This window comes from Chlorocebus sabaeus, chromosome 27 (assembly GCF_047675955.1).
Source record: "Chlorocebus sabaeus isolate Y175 chromosome 27, mChlSab1.0.hap1, whole genome shotgun sequence".
Lineage (NCBI taxonomy): Eukaryota > Metazoa > Chordata > Mammalia > Primates > Cercopithecidae > Chlorocebus > Chlorocebus sabaeus.
Window position 1 is genome coordinate 43756686 of NC_132930.1, and position 26026 is coordinate 43782711.

The 26026-nt window shown below is 41.5% G+C and overlaps 1 protein-coding gene across 4 annotated transcripts in view; it reads left to right on the forward strand.

Moving 5' to 3' along the window:
* Positions 1-26026, forward strand: part of KIAA0232 (KIAA0232 ortholog) — a 96622-nt gene that overhangs the window by 58643 nt on the left and 11953 nt on the right. For 2 of the 4 annotated variants that reach the window (XM_073012521.1, XM_073012520.1), the window contains exons 4-7: positions 12002-12068; positions 13263-13344; positions 15755-19037; positions 21078-21146. In XM_073012521.1, the coding sequence (XP_072868622.1) occupies positions 12002-12068; positions 13263-13344; positions 15755-19037; positions 21078-21146 (3501 nt within the window). Of the gene's footprint in view, positions 1-11688; positions 11754-12001; positions 12069-13262; positions 13345-15754; positions 19038-21077; positions 21147-26026 lie in introns of all 4 variants that reach the window. The other 2 variants (XM_073012522.1, XM_008017981.3) reach the window with 2 other exon arrangements.

Sequence of the window (26026 nt, forward strand, 5' to 3'; positions counted from 1 at the left end):
CAGGTAAATTATTTGAGTAAAATCCAAAGAAACTGCTGAGTTGTAATTGGAAAGAAAATATGGGTAGTGCAGTTTCAAACTGAGAAAGGATCTTATTTCTTCTCTGGACCGAAGTTGCTGAGAAATGAGCCTAGCCTTTGACTCATGGTTAAGCTGAGGAAATGACAAGGGCAGCTGAAATCAGCTGTGAAAAGATGAAGAGTATAAAAACCTTGTATGAGTAATGCAAGACCCTTCTCCTGTAGCTTGTTGAATTTGCGTGTAATTCATACTAACCGAGTATGTTGTGTGAGGTGAAGAACTTAGTATGAGGTAGAAACAGTGCAAGGGAATAGTTGTGGCTTACAGAGATCTTTGATTCTTTAGGTTATTGCTTTGGGAAAATGCTTTCCTTTGCCTGGCTGTCATAGGCGGGATTTTTATTTTCAACCCCAATAAAGCATGTTTGTACTTCCTTGCTCTTTCCTTCTCATTTTATTTAAAAAAAAAAGTCGGATTCCTTTTTCTTTACAATGATTTTTTTAAAATCTTACCAAATTAAAATTAGCTGAGGAAGTGAATGTGCCAGGCATAACCAAATGCTCAGTAATTACTTATGGAATGAATGAGGAGAGTCTTCAAGTCCCAGTCCCTGCTCCAGAGCCGTGTGCTGTTGTTTGTGCATCAATCTATAGACCCTTTAAACCAGGTGTCCCCAGCCCCCGGGCCATGGACAGGTACAGGTCCATAGCCTGTTAGGAGCTGGGCTGCATAGCAGGCGGTGAACAGCGAGCAAGCTTTAGCAAGCTTTACTGCCTGAGGTCCGCCTCTTGTGAGATCTGCAGCGGTGGCCTTAGATTCTCATAGAAGCACAAACCCTATTGTGGACTGAGCAGGTGAGGGATCTAGGGTGAATGCTCCTTATGAGAATCTAATGCCTGGGGTGGAAGTTTCATCCTGAACCCCAAGCCTACCTGCTGGGTCTGTGGAATAATTGTCTTCCACGAAACCAGTCCCTGGTGCCAGAAAGATTGGGCACCACTGCCTTAAACCAGCTCACCCGCCTCTTGGGGAGCCAGTGAAAAGAACCCTCTTTAATTATTGCCTACTGCAATAGAAAGAATCAATGTGTGGTAGTTTAGGAATGGTAGGCCATCTGTGTGTCCCCTGGGTTTCTTTTTATAATCTGTCTATTGGCTTCAATGGAAAGAAAGGAGCAAAGAGGACCTCCATCGAAAATTATAATGCAAAATTTTATTTTATGTTTTTGTCATGAGTGTTTGCATATTAAGTATGCTAATTTCCTGAGGATGGTTGAGTTTATGGTATTGTGTGTGCTATGCTTTCCCATCCAGTCCAAATGCCCTCTTAAAAGCGCTTTTAAGTACAGCTCTTTAGACAGTCACTACCAATTGGTCGCAATCAAAAACCACTAACAATTCAAGTTTATAATCTAGTAGATTAAAATGTTAATGGCAAATAAAAGACAATGATGTAGGTTATATTATTGTATTAGATATAAGTGTAGGTAGGAAGTAGTGATGTTATGCATTACATGTGAGGTGAATTATTTTCTCATGTGTATGTGACTATTATATGTGTATGTGACTATTATAGTTACAGTGTGAACTGTTTCTGTAAAAGCATCCATAGTTATCAGACTATTCACTGGTGTCATGGTTTAAGGAGAATGGCTTACTTCTCTGGCTCCACTTACATGCTTGTAATACTACACTGTGCCTCCACTTTATCCTTGTAACAAGTTGTACCCCACATTATAGCACTTCTCTTGCCCTGCTCAGCTCATTATTTTATGAGAGACATTGCCAAAACAGAGGGCAATTCAGTTGCATCAGAATGTAATTTTATACATTGATTAAAATGTGGCTGTCCCCGTGTAAAGGTTGGCTGAGCAATTGAAGATTTATTTCTCCAGGGAATCATGACCTTTGATGGGCTTTATTGGTTGTTAGGTCCCACTGAAAACTGCCTTGGCTAATTCCCTTTCATTTACATATGCAAATAACATGCATGTCTCTGGATGTTCCTTTTCGTTAAAATATTTTGCATATGCTTTGATTGCAGTTAGTAATGGGGTCTGTAAAGAGGAATGGTATTATGAATCAGTCATAGGCAATTCAGCCCTCCCCTAGATGTATATTTTTTAGGTGATTATCCTAAGCTGTCTGTTTCATTCCTGTTATCAGTGGACCTGGCATATACCTGATATTTGTTAAATGTATGCAAACCTCTCTTCGTTTCCCCCTTTAAAAAAATAACTACTTATATTTGTTTTACTGAGCCACTTAACACTGAATCAGAACTAGTACTTTATCTCCCACTTTGAGGGTGGTTAGAAGATTAGAAACTTAATGAGGTCCTGTTTGAGGAGTGAATAAAGTTAAAATGCAATAACTCTTTCATAATACCATTCTTCTGGGGTTGTTAGTTTTGAAAGTAGCAGCACTGCAGCTTACCCTGGGGAGCTGACCAGCCCCATTGTTATTTAAAGAGCCTTAGAGAGGACTTACACCCTAAGTAGGGTGGAGTCCTAACATTCACTTGTTTATATTCTCACATTGAGCTAAGTCTACCAGTAAAATTCTTTTTGCCAGTAAAAGTACAGAGTATATCTTAGTATTTTGCATATGCATTATTTATATGCTGTACAGGGTTATATGTACAAAAAACCATTGAAAGTATATCATGGCAGTGTTTACCTTCGAGGTTAATTTTGACCGTATACAGTTGGCCCTTCATACCCATGAGTTCTACATCTGTGGAGGTAACCAACAGTTGATCAAAGATATTTGGGAAAAAATGGATGATTGTGTCTGTGCTGAACATGTATAGACGTTTTTCCTGTCATTCCCTAAAAAATGCAGTATAACAACTACACCCATAGCATTTACATTGTATTAGGTATTACGTGTCATTTAGAAATAATTTAAAATATAGAGGAGGATGTGTGTAGGTTATATGCAAATATTATGCCATTTTATATAAGGAACTTGAACATCTACAGATTTTGGTATCCTCAGGGGGTCCTGGAACCAACTCAATATAGGGATGACTATATACTGTGTCTTGACACATGGACTGTTGAGCCCAACCTTTTCTGGGTAATACTAAGAGCGTCATACAATGATAACATTTATTGAGCGCTTACAATGTGTGAGGTGCCTGTCTGAATGCATTATGTACATTGCAAGAAGTGATGCTGTGCTCTCTACAGACCAGAACCCCTCAGAAGAAGCCAGCGATTACTAGAGCTGTGAACACTCACAGTTGTGTGATCACAGCCAGTCCTGCCTGAGGAAGCCTAAGTCCTATCTCTTTGGGTATGTAGATGGCAGTGGAGCTGGAGCATTTGAGGAAACTCACGGGCCATACTAGGGACTTGGGCTTTTTCCCCGAGCAGCTGTGAAGTGTTAGGGTTTGGAGAGGAGTAGTGCAACCTGACTTACTTGCCAATCAGATACTGATCAGAGAGCATACTGGTTGCTGCACTGAGACTAACTACACAGGGTAAGTGAGCTGTGCTGGAGGGACAGAGGGCAGATTGCAAGCCCTCAGTGAAAATGCAATTGCAGGGCTCCAGAAGGCAGATGGCTGGAGGATTCTGCATCTGTTTTTGAAGATGAAACTCACAGGATTGGATGTGGGGTAGAGATAAGAGGAGGAGACAAGAAAGACACCCAAGGGTTTTGATCTGAGCAACTGCAAGAATGTCATTCCCAGCCGGGCACAGTGGCTCATGCCTGTAATCCCAGCACTTTGGGAGGCAGGCAGATCACTTGAGGTCAGGAATTCGAGATCAGCCTGGCCAACATGGCAAAACCCCCTCTCTACTAAAAATACAAAAATTAGCTGGACATGGTGGCACCCGTCCATAATCCCAGCTACCTGGGAGGCTGAGACAAGAGAATCACTTGAACCCAGGAGGCAGAGGTTGCCTTGAGCCGAGATCGCACCACTGCACTGCAGCCTGGGCGACAGAGCAAGACTCCATCTCAAACAAACAAACAAAAAATTATCTGGGTGTGTTGGTGCATGCCTGTAGTCCCAGCTACTTAGGAGGCTGAGGTGGGAGAATCGCTTGAACTGGGAGGTGGAGCCAGGATCGTGCCACTGCACTCCAGCCCAGGTGGCAGAACGAGACTCGGTCTCCAAAAAAAAAAGTAATTTTCATTTACTAAGGAAAAGGAACCTAGGAAAGGAACTACTTTGTGGTATGAATAAGGATTAACCTATGAGATGCCTCCTAGGAGATAGCTAAGTGGAGATTTTTGAACAGGCAGCGGAATAAACTGAATATGCATGTCTAGGGTTGGTGGGGTAGAGTGGTTTATGAGGACCAGGCATGAAATAGACCATTTTCTTTTTGTTTATCTAGCCCAATTCTTCTGATCTCTTTTTAGAAAAGGTAGAAAATTGGGATTTTTTTACAGGAAATTTTCTGATCTTTCAGATGTTGAGAAGTGAGAATATGAGAACAGACACAGAAGTGGAAGGGGCTGCTGTAAAAATTTGAGAGGGAGACACTATAAAATAGACACGTGTGGGGTTAAGGGCTGGGGTATGAAAACAGATTGAGAGTTTGAGGAGCAGAAGGGGCCAAATGACGGCCCAGTGAATCCCTGTGTGTCCACTGAAGTTGAAGAAGCCAGGTGTTGGGATCACAGCTGGAGACCCATGTACCCTTTCCTCATGACTTTCCTCCTCGTCCCTCTCAGGTTACCACTATACCCAGCTGAGTGTTTGTCTTTCCCATGCTTGTTTTTGTATGTTGACTAAATATTGTTTGAAGATGTACACAAATACTCATAGCATGATTTTGCATGTACTTAAATTTTCTATAAATTATACCATACTCTATATGTTTTTGTAACTTCTTTTAGTTAAAAGTTTTAAAATTTTATCTATATTGATAACATGATCTTATAATGTCTTCATTCCTAAATAGTTGTGCATTGTGAACTATATAACACTGTTTATTCTCCCGGTAATGGGCCTTTTAATTGCTTCTCATTTGGGGCTGTTATGAAGAATATAGAAAGGAACATTCTTGTTTTTTGTTTTTTAGACGGAGTCTCGCTCTGTACCAGGCTGGAGTGCAGTGGCGTGATCTCAGCTCACTGCAGCCTCCGCCTCCCGGGTTCAAGCGATTCTCTGCCTCAGCCTCCCGATTAGCTGGGACTACAGGCACACAACACTATGCCCAGCTAATTTTTGTATTCTTAATAGAGACAGGGTTTCACCACGTTGGCCAGGATGGTCTCAATTTCTTGACCTCGTGATCCACCCACCTCGGCCTCCCAAAGTGCTGGGATTACAGGTGTGAGCCACCGCGCCCCACCGAAAGGAACATTGTTATACGCTTATCCTTGTGTGTGTGTACAGTACTTTTTCTTGCATGTATACTTAGGCATTAGATTACTAGATTGAAGTCAGTGGTTTTTTTTTAAACTGTTACACCCTTATAGACTGGAGTATGTGATGAAAGCTATGGACCTAACCAGAATGTTATACTTAAACTTTTCTTGTATGAATTACTTTGTTACATGCCCACTAGTGGCCTCCTTAAGAGCTCATGCTTCCTAGATTAAAAATAACTGGTCTAAATTCTGACTATTCTTAATTGAACCATGAGGTGAAACAAATAATATCCAGATATTCAACTCATAGCTTTCTGAGCTTCTATAGCCAAATGTCCTTCAGGCAGTTTACTTGTTAGATATCTAAAGGGAAAAGAAACTGCCATCTCCATATGAAAGTAAGAAACAGGACTTTTTTTGCATATAATAAAAAATAGGGTTTGCCTGGGCGATGGCTCATGCCTGTAATCCCAGCACTTTGGGAGGCTGAGGCAGGTGGATCGCTTGAGCCTGGCAGTTTGAAACCAGTTTGAGATGGGGTTTTGCAGAAATCACGTCTCTGCAAAAAGAAAAGAAAGAAAGAAAAAGGAAGCCAGGTGTGGTGGCACACGCCTGAGTTCCAGCTACTTGGGAGGCTGAGAAGGTGGGAGATGAGTCCTTTAGGTCAAGGATGTGGTGAGCTGTGATCGCACCACTGCACTCCCGACTGGGTGACAGAGCAAGATCCTATCTCAAAAATTAAAAAAACAAAAACAAAAAACGGGGAGGGGTTTGCCTAAATCAGTAAGATGCTATAATGAACTGGGAAACTTGAAGGACTTAAGCTGAAGTATTTTCCTCTTTTTGTAAAATGATGAAATGGAGGCTCAGAGAAGTTAAATAACTTGTCCAGCTTCACATAGCACAGCAGGTCTCATGAGTCTAGATCATGTTCCCTTTATGTTACATCACCCTGCTAAAGAGCAGGGCTACCTTTTTCTAAGCCTCGATTGATCACGTTATTTAATCATTATAACAGTTTGCTATCCTCTACTTTTCGTTGCAGATTTTTTTCAGCATTCTAAAGAGTACATAATCTGTGCCCTAGATCATGTTTGAAGATATTTGTCCATTGGATACTTCTCTCCTACTCTGTATCATTTTCTAGAGAGCAAATGTGCATGAGAGCTGGAGGCAGGCCAATTTTTGTAGACCATTTGGTGTTCAAGGATAGGAATCTCAGCTCTCATACAGGGGCCTTGGCAGAAACAGCTTTTTATTTGGGGGAGTTTTTTTTAACTTTGTGTTACTTCTCTGGCTATTGAAGGCATGAGTTTGTGAACCCTGGTACATATTCTCAGCCTTCTCACTTGGTGCTCTTTTGTTTATTTGCTTAACATTAACTTAGTTCTAAATTGTAAAAGGGTTTTTGAAACTTCTAGTCATTAAAGTATGGAATTGATCCTTTACTTTCCAGTAAAATGATTACTGTGATCACCAGTAGTCATTCTGTCAGTATCTAGTTGGGTTTCCTACCACTAATCTTCTAACTCTGCTTTAAAACTGAAGACTAAGATCTGAAAAACTGTAAAAGAGCCACATGTGCAGGGTTGGGCTGAAAACAGGAGTGTTTGAAAGCCTGTGCTTCAGTTATTGCTGCATAACTAAGTACCCCAAAACTTAGTGGCTTGAAACAACTATTTTATTTACTCATAATTCTGTGAGTTAGCTATGGCTCAGCTGGGAGGTTCTTCTGCTGTTCTTGCTTGGGGTCTGTGAGGGCACGTGGAGCTGAAACATCCAGGATTGCCCTCCTCATGTGACTGGTGCTTCAGCAAGCATGGCTGGGAGCTGTGACCTCTCCCCACATGGCAGATGGAGAACACTCAGAAGGTAGCATTCCAGGAGGGCATCTGTCACACTCGGCAACATCTTATTGTGAAACCCAGTCACCGTGGGAGGGGCCCAACCTAGAGGCAAGTGCTGGGAGGTGCAGTTCATTGGGGGCACTACAGTAACAGCCTTTCCTTTGACAGTTACTTTCTGGAGAAATTGAGTAGACAGGTTTTGGACTTTGGGATACCAGGCACCCCTGAGGGAAAGCATGAGACACCATAATGAAAATTGGGGACTGAGTGATTCCCCCTTCCCTTTCTGGTACCTGACTGACAAATAGGTTTATATTCCAAAGATAGAAGTGTGGAAGATTTCTTAACAAGGAAGTGGTTACTGTAAAGAAGAAACATTTGAGGCCGGGCGCGGTGGCGCAAGCCTAATCCCAGCCCTTTGGGAGGCCGAGACGGGCGGATCACAAGGTCAGGAGATCGAGACCATCCTGGCTAACCCAGTGAAACCCCATCTCTACTAAAAAATACAAAAAAAAAAAAAAAATTAGCCAGGCGAGGTGGCGGGCGCCTGTAGTCCCAGCTACTCCGGAGGCTGAGGCAGGAGAATGGCGTAAACTCGGGAGGCGGAGCTTGCAGTGAGCTGAGATCCGGCCACTGCACTCCAGCCTGGGCAACAGAGCGAGACTCCGTCTCAAAAAAAAAAAAAAAAAAAGAAACATTTGAGGGACGAGATGATCTTTTAAAAATTATAACCAGGTGGCTCAAGCCTGTAATCCCAGCACTTTGGGAGGCCGAGACGGGCGGATCATGAGGTCAGGAGATCGAGACCATCCTGGCTAACATGGTGAAACCCCGTCTCTACTAAAAAAAAAAAAAAAAAAAAAATTATAACCATGATAATAGAAATGAAAAACTCAATAGACGGTTTGGAAGACAGCGCTGGAAATCTTCCAGAAAGTAGAACAAAAAGATGAAGAAATGGTGAACAGGAGACAAAAGAAATTAGGGGACCAGTACAGGAAATTCAGTAACCAGCTATTAGGAAATGTGTCCATAATACTCGCACCCTTTTCCAGATGTAGAAACTGAGGCTTTGATAGGTAAATGATTTATGTAGGGTCATGTGGTTGACCCTAGGGTGAAATTTAGAACCAGATCTCTCTGACTCCATTGAGCCATGTGCAAATGGAACAGGCAGTTAACACTGAGTATCATGTATGTTAGTAATCACACCTGTCTGGCATTTAGGGACTATCCAGTCTAAATGAACCCTCCATAAAAGATAAACCTGTAAGGTGAGTAATATGGCACAGAAACCTTTGAGTATGGAGAGGAGAGGTGAAGCAGAATAAGTCAAATTGCCTTTCTTTTACTTTACACTTACTAGCTAAGGTCCAAGTTGAGAAGGATGGGAAGTATTTAGAAGATGGAGAAATACTGGAAATGTTGTAGGGATGGGAAGTGATAGGAGTTTGTCAGGGAACAAATAAGACCCTCATGAAGTAATAGGACACCAGTTGCTGTGTTTGACCGAGGCTCAGTCTCCATCATCATGTAACCCTTCAACCCCACCCCGCAGCCAGGAGCAGAGAGCACAGCAGTGGCAAGAACCTAGTGTGTTGGTCAGAGACAGAAGGAGCAGGCCATGAAGTCCAGGGAGAATCCTGAGGGGTTTGGGTGGTATGCATTAGGTTAATTATCTTCTTACTCCTCCAACCTCCAAATCAAATCATAGCAAAAATTAGAGGCATTTTTGAAGTGATAAATCAAAAAACAAGATTGTAGAAAATTAAAAACGTACGAAATATAGAAATGACACCAACATTTAAGTGACTAAGATGACAGGGACTCTGGGTGCCTCACGTGTGTCATGTTAGCTTTTCCTACTGAATCTTCGGAGAGAAGTGCTGGCATTCTTGGGTCTAAAGAGAGGAAGTGGCACACGTGTCCTTTGCTGCCCGGTGAATATAGCAGGGCAAGAATTCAGACCCAGGCCAGCATGACTCCAAACCCCAAACCCAAATACATTCCACTGAGTCCTCTTCTCAGAGAAATTGGAGTGGTTATCATGTAAATTGCAGGAGGACAGGGGTCCTCATAACCGTTTGTTTACTGGGTATGTGAATGAGCCAGTTTATGGTAAACTAGTGGCTGGCTGGCCATGCATTCGGAAGGTTGCTCACTGAGCGTGTCCTGAAACTTGCCAGTGTCTGTGTGTGGCTCGCCACTTTGCAGGTTTGGAGTAGTATAATTTGGATTCTAGAGTGCTCTTACAGTTTGCAGAGTGTTTTACATGCGTTGGATACTGGAAGGTGGGTGATTATTATCCATTTTACAGTTAGGAGAAGCAATTCATGAGTTCAGTGGTGGAGTGGTAGCATTTTGTTCACCTACAGTTTGTGCTCTCTTAGAGTTGTTATTAATATATAACTTAATCTTTCTTTGTTTTTTAAGATACTGTATGCTCTCAAAATATTCTTGAATGGCCTTATGGATATGCTATATTACTGAAATTTGATTATTAATATTTTCTAATGGTTTATATAATTGGGAAAGTGAATAAAAATTTCTCATTAAAGCTGTAAATTAACACTTTGGAACGCCTGCCAGGAGACAACAAAGGGCGATGACAGCTTTTGCTGTGCCTCTATGCTTCCCAGCTTGCTGTGATGGTGACCTGGGGTTCTCATGATTTTTTATTTTTTATTGATTTATTTATTATTTATTTATTTATTTGAGATGGAATCTCGCTCTGTCACCCAGGCTAAAGTGCAATGGCATGATCTCGGCTCACTGCAACCTCCGCCTCCTGGGTTTAAGCAGTTCTCCTGCCTCAGCTGCCGAAGAAGCTGGGATTACAAGTGCCCGCCACCACGCCCAGCTAATTTTTCGTATTTTTAGTAGAGATAGGGTTTCACCATGTTCACCATGTTCACCAGGCTAGTCTTGAACTCCTGACCTCAAGTGATCCACCCACCTTGGCCTCTCAAAGTGCTGGGATTACAGGTATGAGCCTGGGATTACAGGTGTGAGCCACTGTGCCCAGCCGATTTTTAAAAAAAATATAAGATGCTACAGGTAGTCAAAAGAACAAAAAAACCTGGTTGATAGAGCTTGCTTTTACACAGAGAGTAAGGTGTAAGCTCTTAGTTTATTTTGCTGTTTAAACATGAGAGCAAAAATATATATATATATATGTTTATATATGACAGCAAATATATATATCACTCATATAGTATACATATTTACTCAGATATTAATAAATATGTGTATATATATAATTAATTTCTAAGACAAAGCATGAAAAAATATGCAGTAACCAGGTTGTAATGACCATTCTGATTAAATGGGACCCCATTTTAGAGTATTGGAAAACATTTAATAAGCGATCCCTAGAGGTTCAGTGTTCTGCATTGGAGACTAGCCCTAGGTTTAAAAACCTAGTGACATAGGCTTGCTGTACAGAACAGTATGCAGTGTGTCAGCTGACACCGGTGTTGGTTTCACGATCCGAAGGAAATGGAATATAATTGCCGTCCTTGTCACACCTTGAGCATTATGGTAAGCAGATGCTTTCTGGTGCAACTGTTTGTAGTTGAACAGTGTTTATGACTAATATCTGCCATGGTTTTTAAGAGTGTTTCTAAAGGAAAAGGCAACTCTTGTCTGGCCTATTTTTCTATCTTCCTATTAAAAACTGTGGTATGACGTGGACAGAATGTAACTCTAGATGTTTACAATTAACTGTTTTCATTGTAATCTGTTTCTTGCTACTCAAACTGTGCAACTGTGGGATTTCTTATGTAGGATATCTGTAATATTTGTGCTGAGTCATTTTGAGTTAAGTGAATGCGGTAAAGTTCTATTTTTAGCCCGTCAAGGCCTAGTGAGGGCACTGGCTTAGCAGAACTCTCCATCACGCGCATCTGTTTGGGTTATGCCCACCAATAAAGACTTGATTCCAGTTTAAATAGGACTTTGCTCACTGAGTAAATCTAAAGTTTTTGAGAAATAAGTTCACGTTTTTTGTCCACTGTAAAAAAATTTTTTTTCTTCCTGTGAGAAATTGAGACTCTTAAAAGTTAAAGTCTACATAGTGAAAGGTTATTTGCTTGTGCGTGTTTTCAACATTCATTTTTCTTTGAAGGTTGACTCTTATTTTTACCCTCCCAAATCCAGACTCTTCTATGTACTCTCCTTAAATTTTAAACTCCCAAGCTTTGTATAGAAGTCGATAATCTGATCCAGATGCTGAAAAGGAGACAAAGCTTTCACACTTGCAATATTGGCTTCGTTTTCTGGACCTTTGTTGTTGTTGTTCATGTTTCTTTAAAACAGAAAAAGAAAAAATCGCCTTGTTTTTTTCAGAGTGTGAGCTCCTAGAGAACTAAGATGAGGTTTTGTGATTTTCCTTCGTTTTAAGTCTAGTATAAGACCTTGCTCACATAAATATTGAATGCTCTTTTTGATGGTGACTGACTTTTGGTCATATGATGGACATTTAGGCCCTTAAATCTGCCCCATGAACAAGATGGACACACCTTTGGAAAAGCAGAAGCTATTCTGGGAGGTACATGAATATGTTCACGTTTTATCACTAAGTTTCATTTAGTATGCTTTATTAGTAATAAGCATGTATACTAATTTGTATCTACAAACCTGTAATTTTTAAACTGTAGTATTCACGTAAATATTGGTAATGTATTTATTTTGGAACATGGATGATTTGTAAAACCTATGTATTAAAACAAAAGTATACAAATACCTGATTTGTACATACCTGGCTGTAACCTCATGTGTCTTTTTGTTGTCATGCAGAGCTCTGGTATCGAGACTTTAGTGGAGGAGCTCTGCTCCAGACTGAAAGACCTTCAGAGTAAGCAAGGTGAGGTCAAAAGCGCTGTGCACACACATGCCAGGATTACATTCCTGAGGAATCTGGATTGGGGAAAATCTTAGAATTGATCAGAAAAGAAAACCAGAACAAAGTCTTTGTGTCCAGTGTGTGTCACTAGGCCAGCCTCATGCTCCATCTGCAGCAATGTTAGTGGCTTCTGTGTCAGTTCCAGCAGTCACTCAGAGAGAGTCCTGCAACCAAGGGAGGGACTTAGTCCACAGGCGCCCTCAGAGATAGGAAACACTTCATGTTTTCTGTTTTTTGGGTTTTTTGTTGTTGTTGTTGGCTTCAAGTTGAAGCTCAGAGATCAGGAACAATATTGTCTCTTTCCTTTCGCCATCTTTGCCCCTCTGTTAATATCTGCCTGTTGATGTTAGGACTGCTAAATTAAGACATTAAATTAAGATGTTAAGACATGAATTACTTCAGGTTTGGAAGGGACTTCTGTTTTGACTCAACTTTTTTGGAAACACAGACTTGGCAAGTTTATTTAGTCATTTCGATATATGAACCCTCCTCATACTTTTTCTAACTTTTCTGCAATCTCTAAGAATGAGACCTTCATATTAAGGGTAAGGATCCTTGTTTCCTTACCCTCTTCGTGGTCATTTTGCTGCCCACCAAGCCTTGAGCCTGCCTCTTAAGGGCACAGTTTGTTTGTAACCTAAGACAGTATCCTAGGCTAAACTAAAGCTAAAGCCCTTTTTCCTATTTTAGTTGAAATAGCCCTTGCTCACCTACATGTTAAGTAATAGAGCAAATTGTAAGAAAGAATATTCTTTACAGATTAATTTTAGTCAAGATGAGTCAATGTAAAGTCTATGAGTGTAGAATTTTGTAAAAAATATTTTTGGAATCTAAACAGATGTTCTGTCCTTCTGGTCTAATTAATAAGTACACAGGGGACTTCAATCTCTTAATTAAGTGCCTCTAGAGCACTGTATCAGTGACGAGATGAACAGCTCTCACCTCTTGGCCTAATGCTAATGTGGTTAACCGGAGAATTCCCTCTGGCACACTGAAAAAATAGATTTTTATTAAACAGACAGACTGGTCTTGAGTTTGCCTTTTAAACACCAAAGTCTCTATTTCTTGTTAGAATTAGTTGAGAAACTTTGAAATACATGGGCATTTATTAACTAGATATAAGACAAATCTTTCTGAATTTTTGTTTCATAACAGAAGAGAAGATTCACAAAAAGTTAGAGGGGTCTCCCTCTCCAGAGGCAGAATTATCCCCTCCAGCAAAGGATCAAGTGGAAATGTATGTAAGATTGTATTCAGTAATAAAGTGTGCATTTGTTAAAATCAAATGAATAACTGCTACATGGTTTCCATTTTCTGTTTGTCATCTTGTTTAGTTTCATTATATATAATTTAAGACACATTTATCAAGCGCTTATGTGCTTGACACTGAGAATTCAAAGGTGAAATAAGATGGTTCTATCCTTGGTGTGCATATTCAATAAATATTTGTGGAACAAATGAGTGAAACAAAGAAAATTATTATTTGCTAAGTCTATGTATGTACTATTACCTTTAATATTCACAACAGCCCTTTGAAACAGCTGTAAGAAATTACGATTATCAGCCAGGCACAGTGGTTCACGCCAGTAATCCTAACACTTTGGGAAGCCAAGACGGGTGGATCACCTGAGGTCAGGAGTTCGAGACCAGCCTGGTCAACATGGTGAAACCCTGTCTCAAAAATTAGTCAGGCATGGTGGTACACGCCTGTAATCCCAGCTACTCGGGAGACTGAGGCAGGAGAATTGCTGGAACCCAGGAGGCAGAGGTTGCAGTAAGCTGAGATTGTGCTATTGCATTCCAGCCTGGGTGATAGAGCAAGACTGTGTCTTATAAAAAAAAAAAAAAAGAAAAGAAAAGAAAGAAAGAAAAGAAGTGATTGTCCATGTTCACAAGCAAGAACACTGAGTTCCCACTGTTTACTGCAAAGGGAACATAGGCAAATCCTTGACCTGCCAAACCTGCTTCCTAAAGATACTTTTCTTTTTTCTTTGTAAATAATTAGTCTTAAAATAATCTGTATTATAAACAGACTTCCCTATTATACATTTTATTTTAATCTTCTGAACCTCTGAAACCTAAGAAAAAAATGGCATTTCCTTTGTTTGTATAGACCTGTATTGTCCAGCACAGTAGCTGCAAGCCATGTGTGACTGCCGAGCACTTGACATGGGGCAGGTTCAAACCGTGATGTGCTGTCAGTGGACAATTCTCATTGGATTTCAAAGACTGTATATAAAAAAGAATGTAAAGTAGTAAACATTTTAAAATACTGATTACATGTTGAAATGATAATATCAGGAGTTTAGTTAAATGAAATATATTACTGGAGTGAATTTCACCTGTTTCTTATGTTTTTAATGTGCCTGCTAGAACACTTAAAATTACCTATGAAGCTCAAAATACATTTCTCTTGGTCAATTCTTGATGTAGACTGAGAAAGAGAATCAAGTTCAGGCCCTTTGAAAACATGGCCTTTTACCACTACATGTGTGACCTTGAGCATTGCCTCTGAAACAACAGTCCCCTCAGTAGCCAATGTGACATTAAATTCTTCCTTTCGCAGTCTGTTCTGCTCTGAAATCTTTGGTGGCTCCCAGTTTCCTAGAAAATCAAAAACACTTTCTCATTTTCAAGCCCCCTGAAACCAGCCTCCCTGGCTTTTTGCACCCTGCGTTTCTAGTGATCTCTGCTCTAATTAATTCTCCATTCTGTGAGCATAACGTGTGTCTTCGTGTCCTCACACACGTTCTCAGGCCTCACAGGTAGTACTCACTAAACTTGCGGAATAAATCTGGAATTCCGAGGCTTAGTTGTGGCCCACTTTAACTGTTTTAGGCCTCACCAATATCCTCTTTCTGAATACTTGAATGTGGTCATTCCTACCGTTTCTGAGGGCCTGCTTCAATGCCAGGCAGTATGCTACCGGTTAAGAAGCTGCTTTTCCGACTCATTTTGCATATTATTTCCTTTACTCCTCAGAACTCAGAGAGGTAAATATTACTAGCTCTATTTTTTAGGTGAGGAAACTGAGCTATGGAGAGGTTAAGTAACATGCCGAAGGTCACACAGCTAGTAAAGTAGGCAGAGCCAGGATTTGACCTCAGAGAATGTGGCTTTAGAGCTCATACTCTTGACTGATTTGCTACCGAGCTTTTCAACTGCATATATTTTCAATGCTCACAGTAACTTCATGAGGTAAGTCATAGGATCATCATTTTGCAGTTGAAGAAATAGTCCAAAGCAGTAAATAATGAGCTTAAAGTCACAAGCAATAGTGACTTAGCTGAGATTCAAATTCAGATATTGCTTACTGAAGAGACTGCATTCTTTCTTCTATTATTTGTCCTTTTTGACTTCTTAATTAAAATGCAAACTTTGAAGATAAAAACTATCATCTTACATATTTTCTCAGTATTCTTAACAGTGCGTATCACAGTGCTGAGCAAAATGGTGCTTGATGCATGGGACTAATCTTAAGCATATTTTACTGTATTATAAATTATTGTAAAGTTAATGATTCTTGGATGGTGTGAATGTTGATACTGCTAAAATGAAATATTCCATTATTTTGGTTGGTAGTGTTGTTTTACTGTAACTAAAAAATCTGTATACTCATTTTTTTAACTCTTTACTCTGTTTTTTAGGTATTATGAAGCATTTCCACCGCTTTCTGAGAAACCAGTTTGCCTGCAAGAAATCATGACGGTGTGGAACAAGTCTAAAGTCTGTTCTTACTCTAGCTCTTCTTCATCATCCACAGCCCCACCAGCTAGCACAGATACTTCCTCTCCTAAGGACTGCAACAGTGAAAGTGAAGTCACCAAGGAAAGAAGCAGTGAAGTGCCCACCACTGTGCATGAGAAAACCCAGAGCAAAAGTAAAAACGAGAAGGAAAACAAATTTAGTAATGGCACAATTGAAGAAAAGCCTGCTTTGTACAAAAAGCAAATCCGACATAAACCTGAAGGAAAGATTCGCCCTCGCTCATGGTCTTCTGGCTCCAGTGAAGCAGGCTCAAGTTCCAGTGGGAATCAGGGAGAATTAAAAGCATCCATGAAGTATGTTAAAGTAAGACACAAGGCACGAGAGATTCGAAACAAAAAAGGGCGGAATGGGCAAAGCAGGCTTTCTTTGAAGCATGGTGAAAAGGCTGAAAGAAACATTCATACTGGAAGTAGTAGCAGTAGCAGCAGTGGTTCTGTCAAACAGCTGTGCAAGCGGGGTAAGAGACCTTTAAAAGAAACAGGGAGAAAAGATCCTGGGAGCACTGAAGGAAAAGACCTGTACATGGAGAACAGAAACGACACAGAGTATAAAGAGGAGCCCTTGTGGTACACCGAGCCAATTGCTGAATATTTTGTTCCTCTGAGCAGAAAAAGTAAACTAGAGACCACATACCGAAACAGACAAGACACAAGTGATCTGACATCAGAGGCAGTGGAAGAATTGTCTGAATCAGTGCATGGTCTTTGTATCAGCAACAATAATCTTCATAAAACATACCTCGCAGCAGGTACTTTCATTGATGGTCATTTTGTAGAAATGCCTGCAGTTATAAATGAGGATATTGACCTCACTGGGACCTCATTATGTTCTCTACCAGAGGACAATAAATACCTGGATGATATTCATCTGTCAGAATTAACGCACTTCTATGAAGTGGATATTGATCAATCCATGTTGGATCCTGGTGCCTCAGAAACAATGCAAGGAGAAAGTCGGATTTTGAATATGATTCGACAAAAAAGCAAAGAGAACACAGATTTTGAGGCAGAATGTTGCATAGTGTTAGATGGTATGGAGTTGCAAGGGGAACGTGCAATATGGACAGATTCTACCAGCTCCGTGGGTGCTGAGGGCTTATTCCTGCAGGACCTTGGCAATCTGGCTCAGTTTTGGGAGTGCTGTTCATCCAGCTCTGGTGATGCGGATGGGGAGAGTTTTGGAGGAGACTCTCCAGTTAGACTCTCTCCCATCTTAGACAGCACAGTGCTCAATTCACACCTGCTTGCTGGCAATCAAGAGCTCTTTTCAGATATTAATGAAGGATCTGGTATAAACTCTTGTTTTTCAGTGTTTGAAGTGCAATGCAGTAATTCTGTTTTACCATTTTCTTTTGAAACACTCAACTTGGGAAATGAAAATACAGATTCTAGTGCTAATATGCTTGGGAAAACACAGTCTAGATTGCTAATATGGACCAAAAATAGTGCCTTTGAAGAAAATGAACACTGTTCTAATCTTTCAACAAGAACTTGTAGTCCATGGTCCCATTCAGAAGAAACACGTTCAGACAATGAAACATTAAATATTCAGTTTGAAGAATCCACACAGTTTAATGCCGAAGATATTAATTATGTAGTTCCTAGAGTCTCGTCAAATTATGTAGATGAAGAACTTCTAGATTTTTTGCAAGATGAAACTTGCCAGCAAAACAGTAGAACTTTAGGTGAGATTCCTGCATTAGTTTTCAAAAAAACATCTAAACTAGAATCCGTCTGTGGTATTCAGCTAGAACAAAAAATAGAAAACAAAAATTTTGAAACTACACAAGTATGTAATGAAAGTCCACATGGAGATGGCTACAGCTCAGGGGTTATTAAAGACATTTGGACAAAGATGGCAGACACAAATTCTATGGCCACAGTAGAAATAGAAAGAACTGATGCTGAGTTGTTTTCGGCAGATGTAAATAACTACTGCTGCTGTCTAGATGCTGAAGCTGAACTGGAGACCCTTCAGGAGCCTGATAAGGCTGTGCGGAGGTCAGAGTACCATCTGTGGGAGGGACAGAAAGAGAGCCTGGAGAAAAGAGCATTTGCTTCTAGTGAGCTATCCAACGTGGATGGTGGTGATTATACAACACCCTCTAAACCCTGGGATGTAGCCCAAGATAAAGAGAACACATTCATTCTTGGAGGAGTTTATGGAGAACTCAAAACCTTTAACAGTGATGGGGAATGGGCAGTCGTACCACCCAGCCACACAAAAGGAAGCCTGTTACAGTGTGCAGCTTCTGATGTAGTGACGATAGCTGGTACAGATGTCTTTATGACCCCGGGAAACAGTTTTGCTCCTGGGCACAGGCAGTTATGGAAACCCTTCGTGTCATTTGAACAGAATGATCAGCCGAAGAGTGGGGAAAATGGGTTAAATAAGGGATTTTCTTTTATCTTCCATGAAGACTTACTAGGAGCTTGTGGCAACTTTCAAGTCGAAGATCCTGGACTTGAATACTCGTTTTCTTCCTTTGACTTAAGCAATCCATTTTCACAAGTTCTTCATGTAGAATGCTCATTTGAACCTGAAGGGATTGCATCTTTCAGCCCCAGTTTTAAACCGAAATCAATCCTCTGTTCTGATTCAGACAGTGAAGTGTTGCACCCCAGGATATGTGGTGTTGACAGAACACAATACAGGGCTATTCGGATCTCTCCTAGGACTCACTTTCGCCCAATTTCTGCATCCGAACTGTCCCCAGGAGGAGGAAGCGAGTCAGAATTTGAATCTGAGAAAGATGAAGCAAATATTCCCATTCCTTCTCAAGTGGATATATTTGAAGATCCGCAGGCAGATCTCAAACCTCTGGAAGAAGATGCAGAGAAAGAAGGCCATTACTATGGAAAATCAGAGCTTGAGTCTGGAAAATTCCTTCCCAGGTTAAAAAAATCTGGGATGGAAAAGAGTGCTCAGACATCACTGGATTCCCAGGAGGAATCAACTGGGATTCTGTCAGTAGGAAAGCAAAATCAGTGTTTGGAATGTAGCATGAATGAATCCCTGGAAATAGATTTAGAAAGTTCAGAAGCAAATTGTAAAATAATGGCACAATGCGAGGAAGAAATTAATAATTTTTGTGGTTGCAAAGCAGGTTGTCAGTTTCCTGCTTATGAAGATAATCCACTTTCTTCGGGACAGCTGGAAGAGGTATGTGTCTGCGTATTGGTATTTGACAAAAGGATTTGATCAGAGTTTAACCGAAGAACAGACATGTCAGGCAATGAAAGATGGGGTTAAATTATCGGGAAGTTAGCATAAATGTCTTAAAACTTAAATTGTTCTAATTTTACATGTAAGGACTTAAAATGGATTTGATATTTATAAATTTGAACTAGACAGTAGAGTTTTTCTGGAGAGAAAAAGCTTTTAAAAATCACAGGATGTAAGATTCCTATGTGTTGTCTTAAGATACATGTTATTGGCCGGGTGCAGTGGCTCACGCCTGTAATTCCAGCACTTTGGGAGGCCAAAGCGGGTGGATCATTTGAAGTCAGGAGTTCAAGACCACCTTGGCCAACATGGTGAGACCCCATCTCTACTAAAAATACAAAAATTACCCAGGCGTGGTGGTGGACACCTGTAATGCCAGCTACTTGGGAGGCTGAGGCAGGAGAATTGCTTGAACCCGAGAGGCAAAGGTTGCAGTGAGCTGAGATTGCATTCTGCACTCCAGCCTGGGTGAGAGGGTGAGACTCTTGTCTCAAAAAAAAAAAAAACAAAAAAACAAAAACCATGTGTTATACTTAAAGCAAAAACCTAACATATAAATGTTCCAACATTCAAAGTTGATGAATCAGGAAGTGGCTGCTATTAAAGTGTAGCAAGCCTGTCTAACTGACTCTTAGAAGTTGATCATTTTATCAAAACTTGTGTTTTCCATGTAAAACAAATTATATCTCTATGGAGTTCTCAAAAATACATTGTGGTACATGTAGAAATTCACCCACACCCCAAATGCAACAAAATTGCTTCTAAAGAACCTATAAAGAAGTATCTTGCTTTATACAAAGTACATATTCCAGAAGCTGTGCGGGTTATATGTTACCCCTATGGAATGAGGATAATACTAAGTTTTGTTAATGAGAGTCGTTGTACCCCTCCACTGTATGCCCAAGAAATGGCTTGAGGTTAAACTGATTGTACAAGAAATAACACTTAAGACAATAACCTGTTTCACAAAAAAAAGCGTAGCAGTCTGCCCACTTTTCCACTGTTTTCGATATGTGAGTGCCTGGCCTTTCTCCAGAAACAGCTTATTTAATTTTGTTTTTGTTTTTGTTCTTGTTTTGTTTTGGGGACGTGTCACTCTGTCGCCCAGGCTTCAGTGCAGTGGTGCGATCTCAGCTCACTGCAACCTCCACCTCCCAGGTTCAAGTGATTCTCCTGCCTCAGCCTCCTAAGTAGCTGGCATTAAAGGCATGCACCACCACGCCTGGCAAATTATTTGTATTTTTAGTAGAGACAGGGTTTCACCAGGTTGACCAGGCTGGTCTTGAACTCCTGACTTCAAGTGATCCACCTGCCTTGGCCTCCCAAAGTGTTGGGATTACAGGCGTGAGCCGCCACGTCCGGCCCAGCTTATTGAAAAAAAGAGATGGAGGTGTTTAGAAGTCATGTTACCTGTGGCCGGAGAGCAGATGAGTGTTGCCCTTCCTCCCAACTGTCCTGCACACCCTCCCCTCTCCTGTACACCCAAAATGTACAATTTTGGATTGTACATCCAAATCCTACCCATACCGTGAGACTTCCTTCATATGCCACCTCCTTCACTGACACTTTTCCTAATTCCCTCTCTCCCCTGCTCCAGCCCCACTCTGCATCAGAATCAATTTTGCCCCTCTCTTAATTTTCATGCACTGTATGCCTCTTTTTGATTGCATTTTCCATTTCTCATGAGTTATTTATATCCTGGACTGTAAGCTCCTTGTGGCTGTGGACCTTACTCATTTGTCCGCCAGAGTGCCCAGGTGTGGGGCTGCTTGCCTGGGATTCTAGGAAGCCCCCAGGAGACTTGAGAGTCATTGCTCTAATCAGCTACCTAGAGACCCGTAGAGGATGAATTTAATCCTATTGAAGCCCTGCTAAGAAAAAACCCAGTAATGTTGTTAGCCTTTATCTGTTTGTTTATTGCCCCATTTTTCATCCTTAAATATTCCTTCATGTACTTTGTATTTCACCTGGTTCCAGATTGGGAAGAAAGAAAAAGAGGAAAGAAGCAAGATTCTACATACCACTACCATATTCCTTCGCTTTCTAGTATGTTGATGTATTTATGTGTTATCAGAATTCTGGGTTTCCTTGAAAGGTCTTAGCCGCCAAAAACATTTGCAGAGGACATTTTGGGATGGTCTGATAGTTTAGATGTTGCCAGCACTGCTCTCTCGGCAGCGTTGTTACAGTTCAGAAGCCGGGTTCAAGCTTACTTCATAGATTCATCTGAGATATGGAAGAGGCTGAGAGAGTGACCTGAAGGGACAGTTTGGGGCCAGCCTGGTACTAGAACCTGTATCTTTCTGTTCTGTCACATTGTTTGGTCAGTTTTAAAGGTGCTTTTAAGAGGATGTGCTTCCGACCCTTTTCCTGAGTCAGTCCGGTCTTTTCAGAAAGCAATCTGGGAGGTGTGTTTGAAGATCAGTAGAACCCCATCTATTTCAGACCTAGACGATGAAACTGTAGGATTTCCAATAGAACTGGTGTCTAAGAGCATGAAATATGATTATTTTCCAAAGTTTAGTGTAGTTCAATTCAGCAAACATTTAGTGAATAGCTGTTTACATGCCTGTTGCTAACGTAGGTGTTCTGGGTGAATGAGACTTTGTCCTTGCCCATACAGAATTCAGCGTAGTGAAGATGACCAACTTGTACCATGTTACTACTTCTTTTAATTGAAGCAGGTAATTTATTCGTGTGGTTCAAATTCAGAAGTTACAAGTGTATATGTACATACACAGTGAAAGGCTCCCTCCCCGGCAGCAGCCACTAGTGTGAGGTCTGATGTATTCGCCAAGGATAGTTTTTGCACGTATAAACAAATAAATGTTCACATGTATTTCTTCCTATTTTTTCTTTTTACTGAAATAGTACTTTATTGTAATCACCCTTCCTTTTTTTATTTTCTGCATACTATTCCATTGTATGGATATACCATAATCTGCCTAGTCAGTTCTTTATCTTTTAGGGCATTTGACCAATGCAGTTTTAGGTGCTGTAGGTAGAATGGTGGAGGGGAGCACAGAATGCTGTGGGAACCTGCAGGAGAACCCTCCTAGCCTGTGAAGGTTGAGGAAGGCTTCTTGAGCATACCTGAGTGTCCAGAGTAGAAGGAAGGAGGCAGGGCAGTCCTGGCAGAAGGAACAGCAGAAGCAAGGGTAAAGAGATTTGAATCTGCTGATGTGTGCAGGGCAGCTGTGAACAGTTCTCTCATGGTCTCTGGAGTATAAACCGTACAGTTAAGAGTAGCACAGATGAAGCACAGTGCGCCTTGGTATCTGTACATACATTGGTGGTGAAAATGTTCTTCTTGTTTCCTTGGTTGCCAACTTAGTACCAAGCACCTTGAGGCACAGAAAATAAGCAAAAGACTTACTTGCTGTCTTCAGGGAATTTCAGTCTACTCAGGAGAGGAGCTCACTGTGCTGTGGAGGTCAGCAGGTCTGGAGGGACAGAAAGGCTCTGATGAGTAAAGAAGGAGTGGGGCTCAGGGGTCTTCCTGGTGATGTGCCACCCAGCCCATCGATGTTGAGGCCTCTGTCACCACTATCCTACTGGATGCCTATGTAGACCTCATGCGGTAGGTGATTTTCCCCACTTCGGAAGACACATAGGCTCTAACAGGTGAGACAGCTGCCCCACATCCCAGTGTGAGGGGCAGGCCACGCATTTTCCGCCACTCCGCACCTCTGTGAACTGAGGAAAGCTCACACCAGCAGTTCTGCGTTTCATTTGTCTCTGTTGCACTCAGCATCTCTTCACTGATGTTTCTTTTCTTCCTTCCCAGAGAACAAGGTACATGGAAGTCTTGCTTCTCCTGGTGTGACCCAAATGAGAGCTGATTGTGGCAAAGGGGCAAGATTCCCAGAATCAAACTAAAACCAGGCACCTTTCTTATTACCCAAACTAGGAGTATTTTGTGAGAATGTAAAGCTTGGAGCCTTTGTTTCCTTCACCCAGCTTCTACCTTCTAAAGAATTTCTGAATTTTACTTCTGTTGCTAAAAACATTTCTGGTTAGGCTTTTTGGATTAAGTTTATGTCTTCTTTTCACTGTTTCATTCATTCATCAACTATTTCTTATGTACCTGCTTGGCCAGGTACTATTCTTGGTGCTGGAAATAAGTAACAAAGCTATCGGTGCTGGTGGAGTCACATCCCACGTTGGGGAGCTGACAATAAACATGTTAAGTTATATAGTGTATTACAATATAAATGCTGTTGGAAAGGAGGAGAGCGGGACGAGGGGCATTGGGGTTGGGAGTGATTGCAGGAGTTTGCTGTGTTACGGGCAGTATGAGAACAGGCTTCCTTGCCAAGGTGCAATTTAAGGAAATACTTAGAGGTAAGAGAGTGAGCCGAGAAGATGCCTGGCAGGAGAGGGAGGGCAGCACTGAGGCCGCTGCTGTGCCTGCCTGTCCATGACAGCGACGTTCTGATCTGCTTTCAGCTTCCTCCATTGTCTCTTCATTCTTTTCATTCCCAGCTACACCAGAAGTTGAATTAATACATTAGATGGTGTATTAGATGAACATAGCATGATCCAGCCTAGAAGTTACAAATGACTGAGAGGAGAGATGTCATGACAAGATGCATATTCCTTGAATATGTTTACTGAAGTATAAAACGGGACAAATAAGTCCCTGCCATAGGAACTGACATTCAAATGGAAGATGCAGAAAAAAGACCCCCAAATTTATGGTAGAAACTGGTGTGCTCTTCACAGTGGTTTCAGCAAGAGAGAGAGAAGAAATGATGTATGAGATAGTCAGAGACTGTTGGCCTGGGGAGACTTTTCTTTACATCAGCAGACACTGAGTATCTACTTTGTGCGGGGGCCCTGTCCTTGGAGATGCAAAGATGAAGAAGACATGGTCCCGCGCCTCAGGAAGCTTACAGTCGGGTTCTGCTGGGATCTAAACTCCTCTTGGTTCATGCTGCCCCTGCTCCCCAGGTGCCTGGCCCCTCCAGCCTGCTTTCCCTGACCTGTCCCATCGCCCACCATGAACTCACTCCCTTTCTTGATGTTAATCCTCCAGAAAGGATGAAAAGATAAGCAGTATATTTAAACTGATCATTCCTGCAAAGAGCCTTTTCTTTCTCAAATAAGAGCCTGTTAACCTCTAAATCCATTTATCTTCAATAGCACCTTAGGGAGCTGATGGAGAGAGTTCTGACTGGGGCACCTTCCTTGCTCCCCCTGAGTAGCACTAAGGAATCTCACAGGACAGGCTAGACCTTTCTAAGAGGTCTTAGAGTGTAGGGAATTGCATGCCAGGTGCTGTTAGCCACCTTGAAAGAACTGCAGGCCTTGCGTGGTGCCGCCTTGTTTGCAGAAAGCCCAGCCCTGTGCATTCCCCTGGACCTAGCATCTGTTTATCCCAGTTTTTATTAGGATAAGCTGTAGGAGAGAATAGCAAAGGTTAACTTGACTTCTCTGGGTAGACAGTACAATTCTCCTTCAGTTTCTGACTTAGGAGTGTTTCCAAAAAGTTAAGTGAAAACAAAAGTTGGAAGTGTTTCCCTTTTAGTTACATGACAAATACTCATTACTGAATTGAACAGTTTTAGACCCATAAATAATTAGGTTAAAAGTGTAACAAAATCTTATTAGGAAATTGATGATCCATTTGTTTCTAAAACACTTTAGATTTTAAACTTGAACACATAGTGAAATGTCTTTCAAAGCAGTGAAGATGGGTGCAGTGTTCACAGGCCTCTCCACTGAGCAGGTGTCTACTGGGAACGCAGCATTAGGGGATGTGGGTGGTAGAAAGATACAGTGGCCAAGCCTCACCCTGGGCGAGCGAGCTGGTGGCAGGCTCACCCTCTCAGGCACAGTGAGGAAGGCACACAGAAGGGGGTTGCCCTGACTGCTAGCATGCCAGGTATACATGGTGACTGAAGCTGCCACAAGTCTTCTATTGACCACACTACAAGGACTGTCCTTGGTCACCAGTGATAGCTGTTGTCTGTCTGCCATTGGCCACACTATCCAGTTCTCACTGGCCAAGCAGGTGGGGCCCAGCCAGGACTTGAGAATCCCACTGGGAAAGGATGGATCCTGGGTTCAGGCTGGGTCCCTCTTCTGGGCCTGGACAACTTCCAGATGTGAAGGATGTGAGTCTCTCCTGCTCTCAGGAGTCGCTCTCATCTCATGTGGTTGGCTGTCTCCTATTTAAATTTGAATCATGGAATTTGAATTTGTAATTTGGTTTTAACTTTAGTTTCCTTCTGGTTCGCACCTAAGCGAGATAATTTTAAGACATTTAGGTCAATAAGTCTGCCTATAAGAATTTCCGTTGGGCCAGGGGTGGTGGCTCATGCCTGTAATCCCAGCACTTTGGGAGGCCAAGGCAGGCAGATCACCTGAGGTCACAAGTTCGAGACCAGCCTGGCCAACATGGCAAAACGTTGTCTCTACCAAAAATACAAAAATTAGCCAGGGTGGTGGTACATGCCTGTAGTCCCAGCTACTCGGGAAGCTAAGGCACGAGAATCCTTTGAACACTGGAGGCAAAATTTGCAGTGAGCTGAGATCGCACCACTGCATTCCAGCCTGGGTGACAGAGTGAGACTCTGTCTCGAAAAAAAAAAAAAAAGAATTTTCTTTTATTCCATTTCTTCTTTGACTGACTTCTGCCTGAGTATATGAGAGAGAAGAGGGTTCCCCCTGTTCTCTTCAGAGCACCTCCTGCCAGTAAAGGCTCAGGGCTTCCCCGTTATCTCTGTGCACTTGTGGAACCTAGAAGTTTGCCTTACCTAGGAGCGTTTTTATTACATTAGATTTTTGGCTTGTAAGAGTTTTTTTGGTTAAGATTTTCAAGTCGCTTCCCATCTAAGTACTTCTTAAGCAATACTTTCTTTATACACTCTGAACACGCTGGCTTTTAAAATGTACCTTTTTCAGAATTGTATAAAAACTCA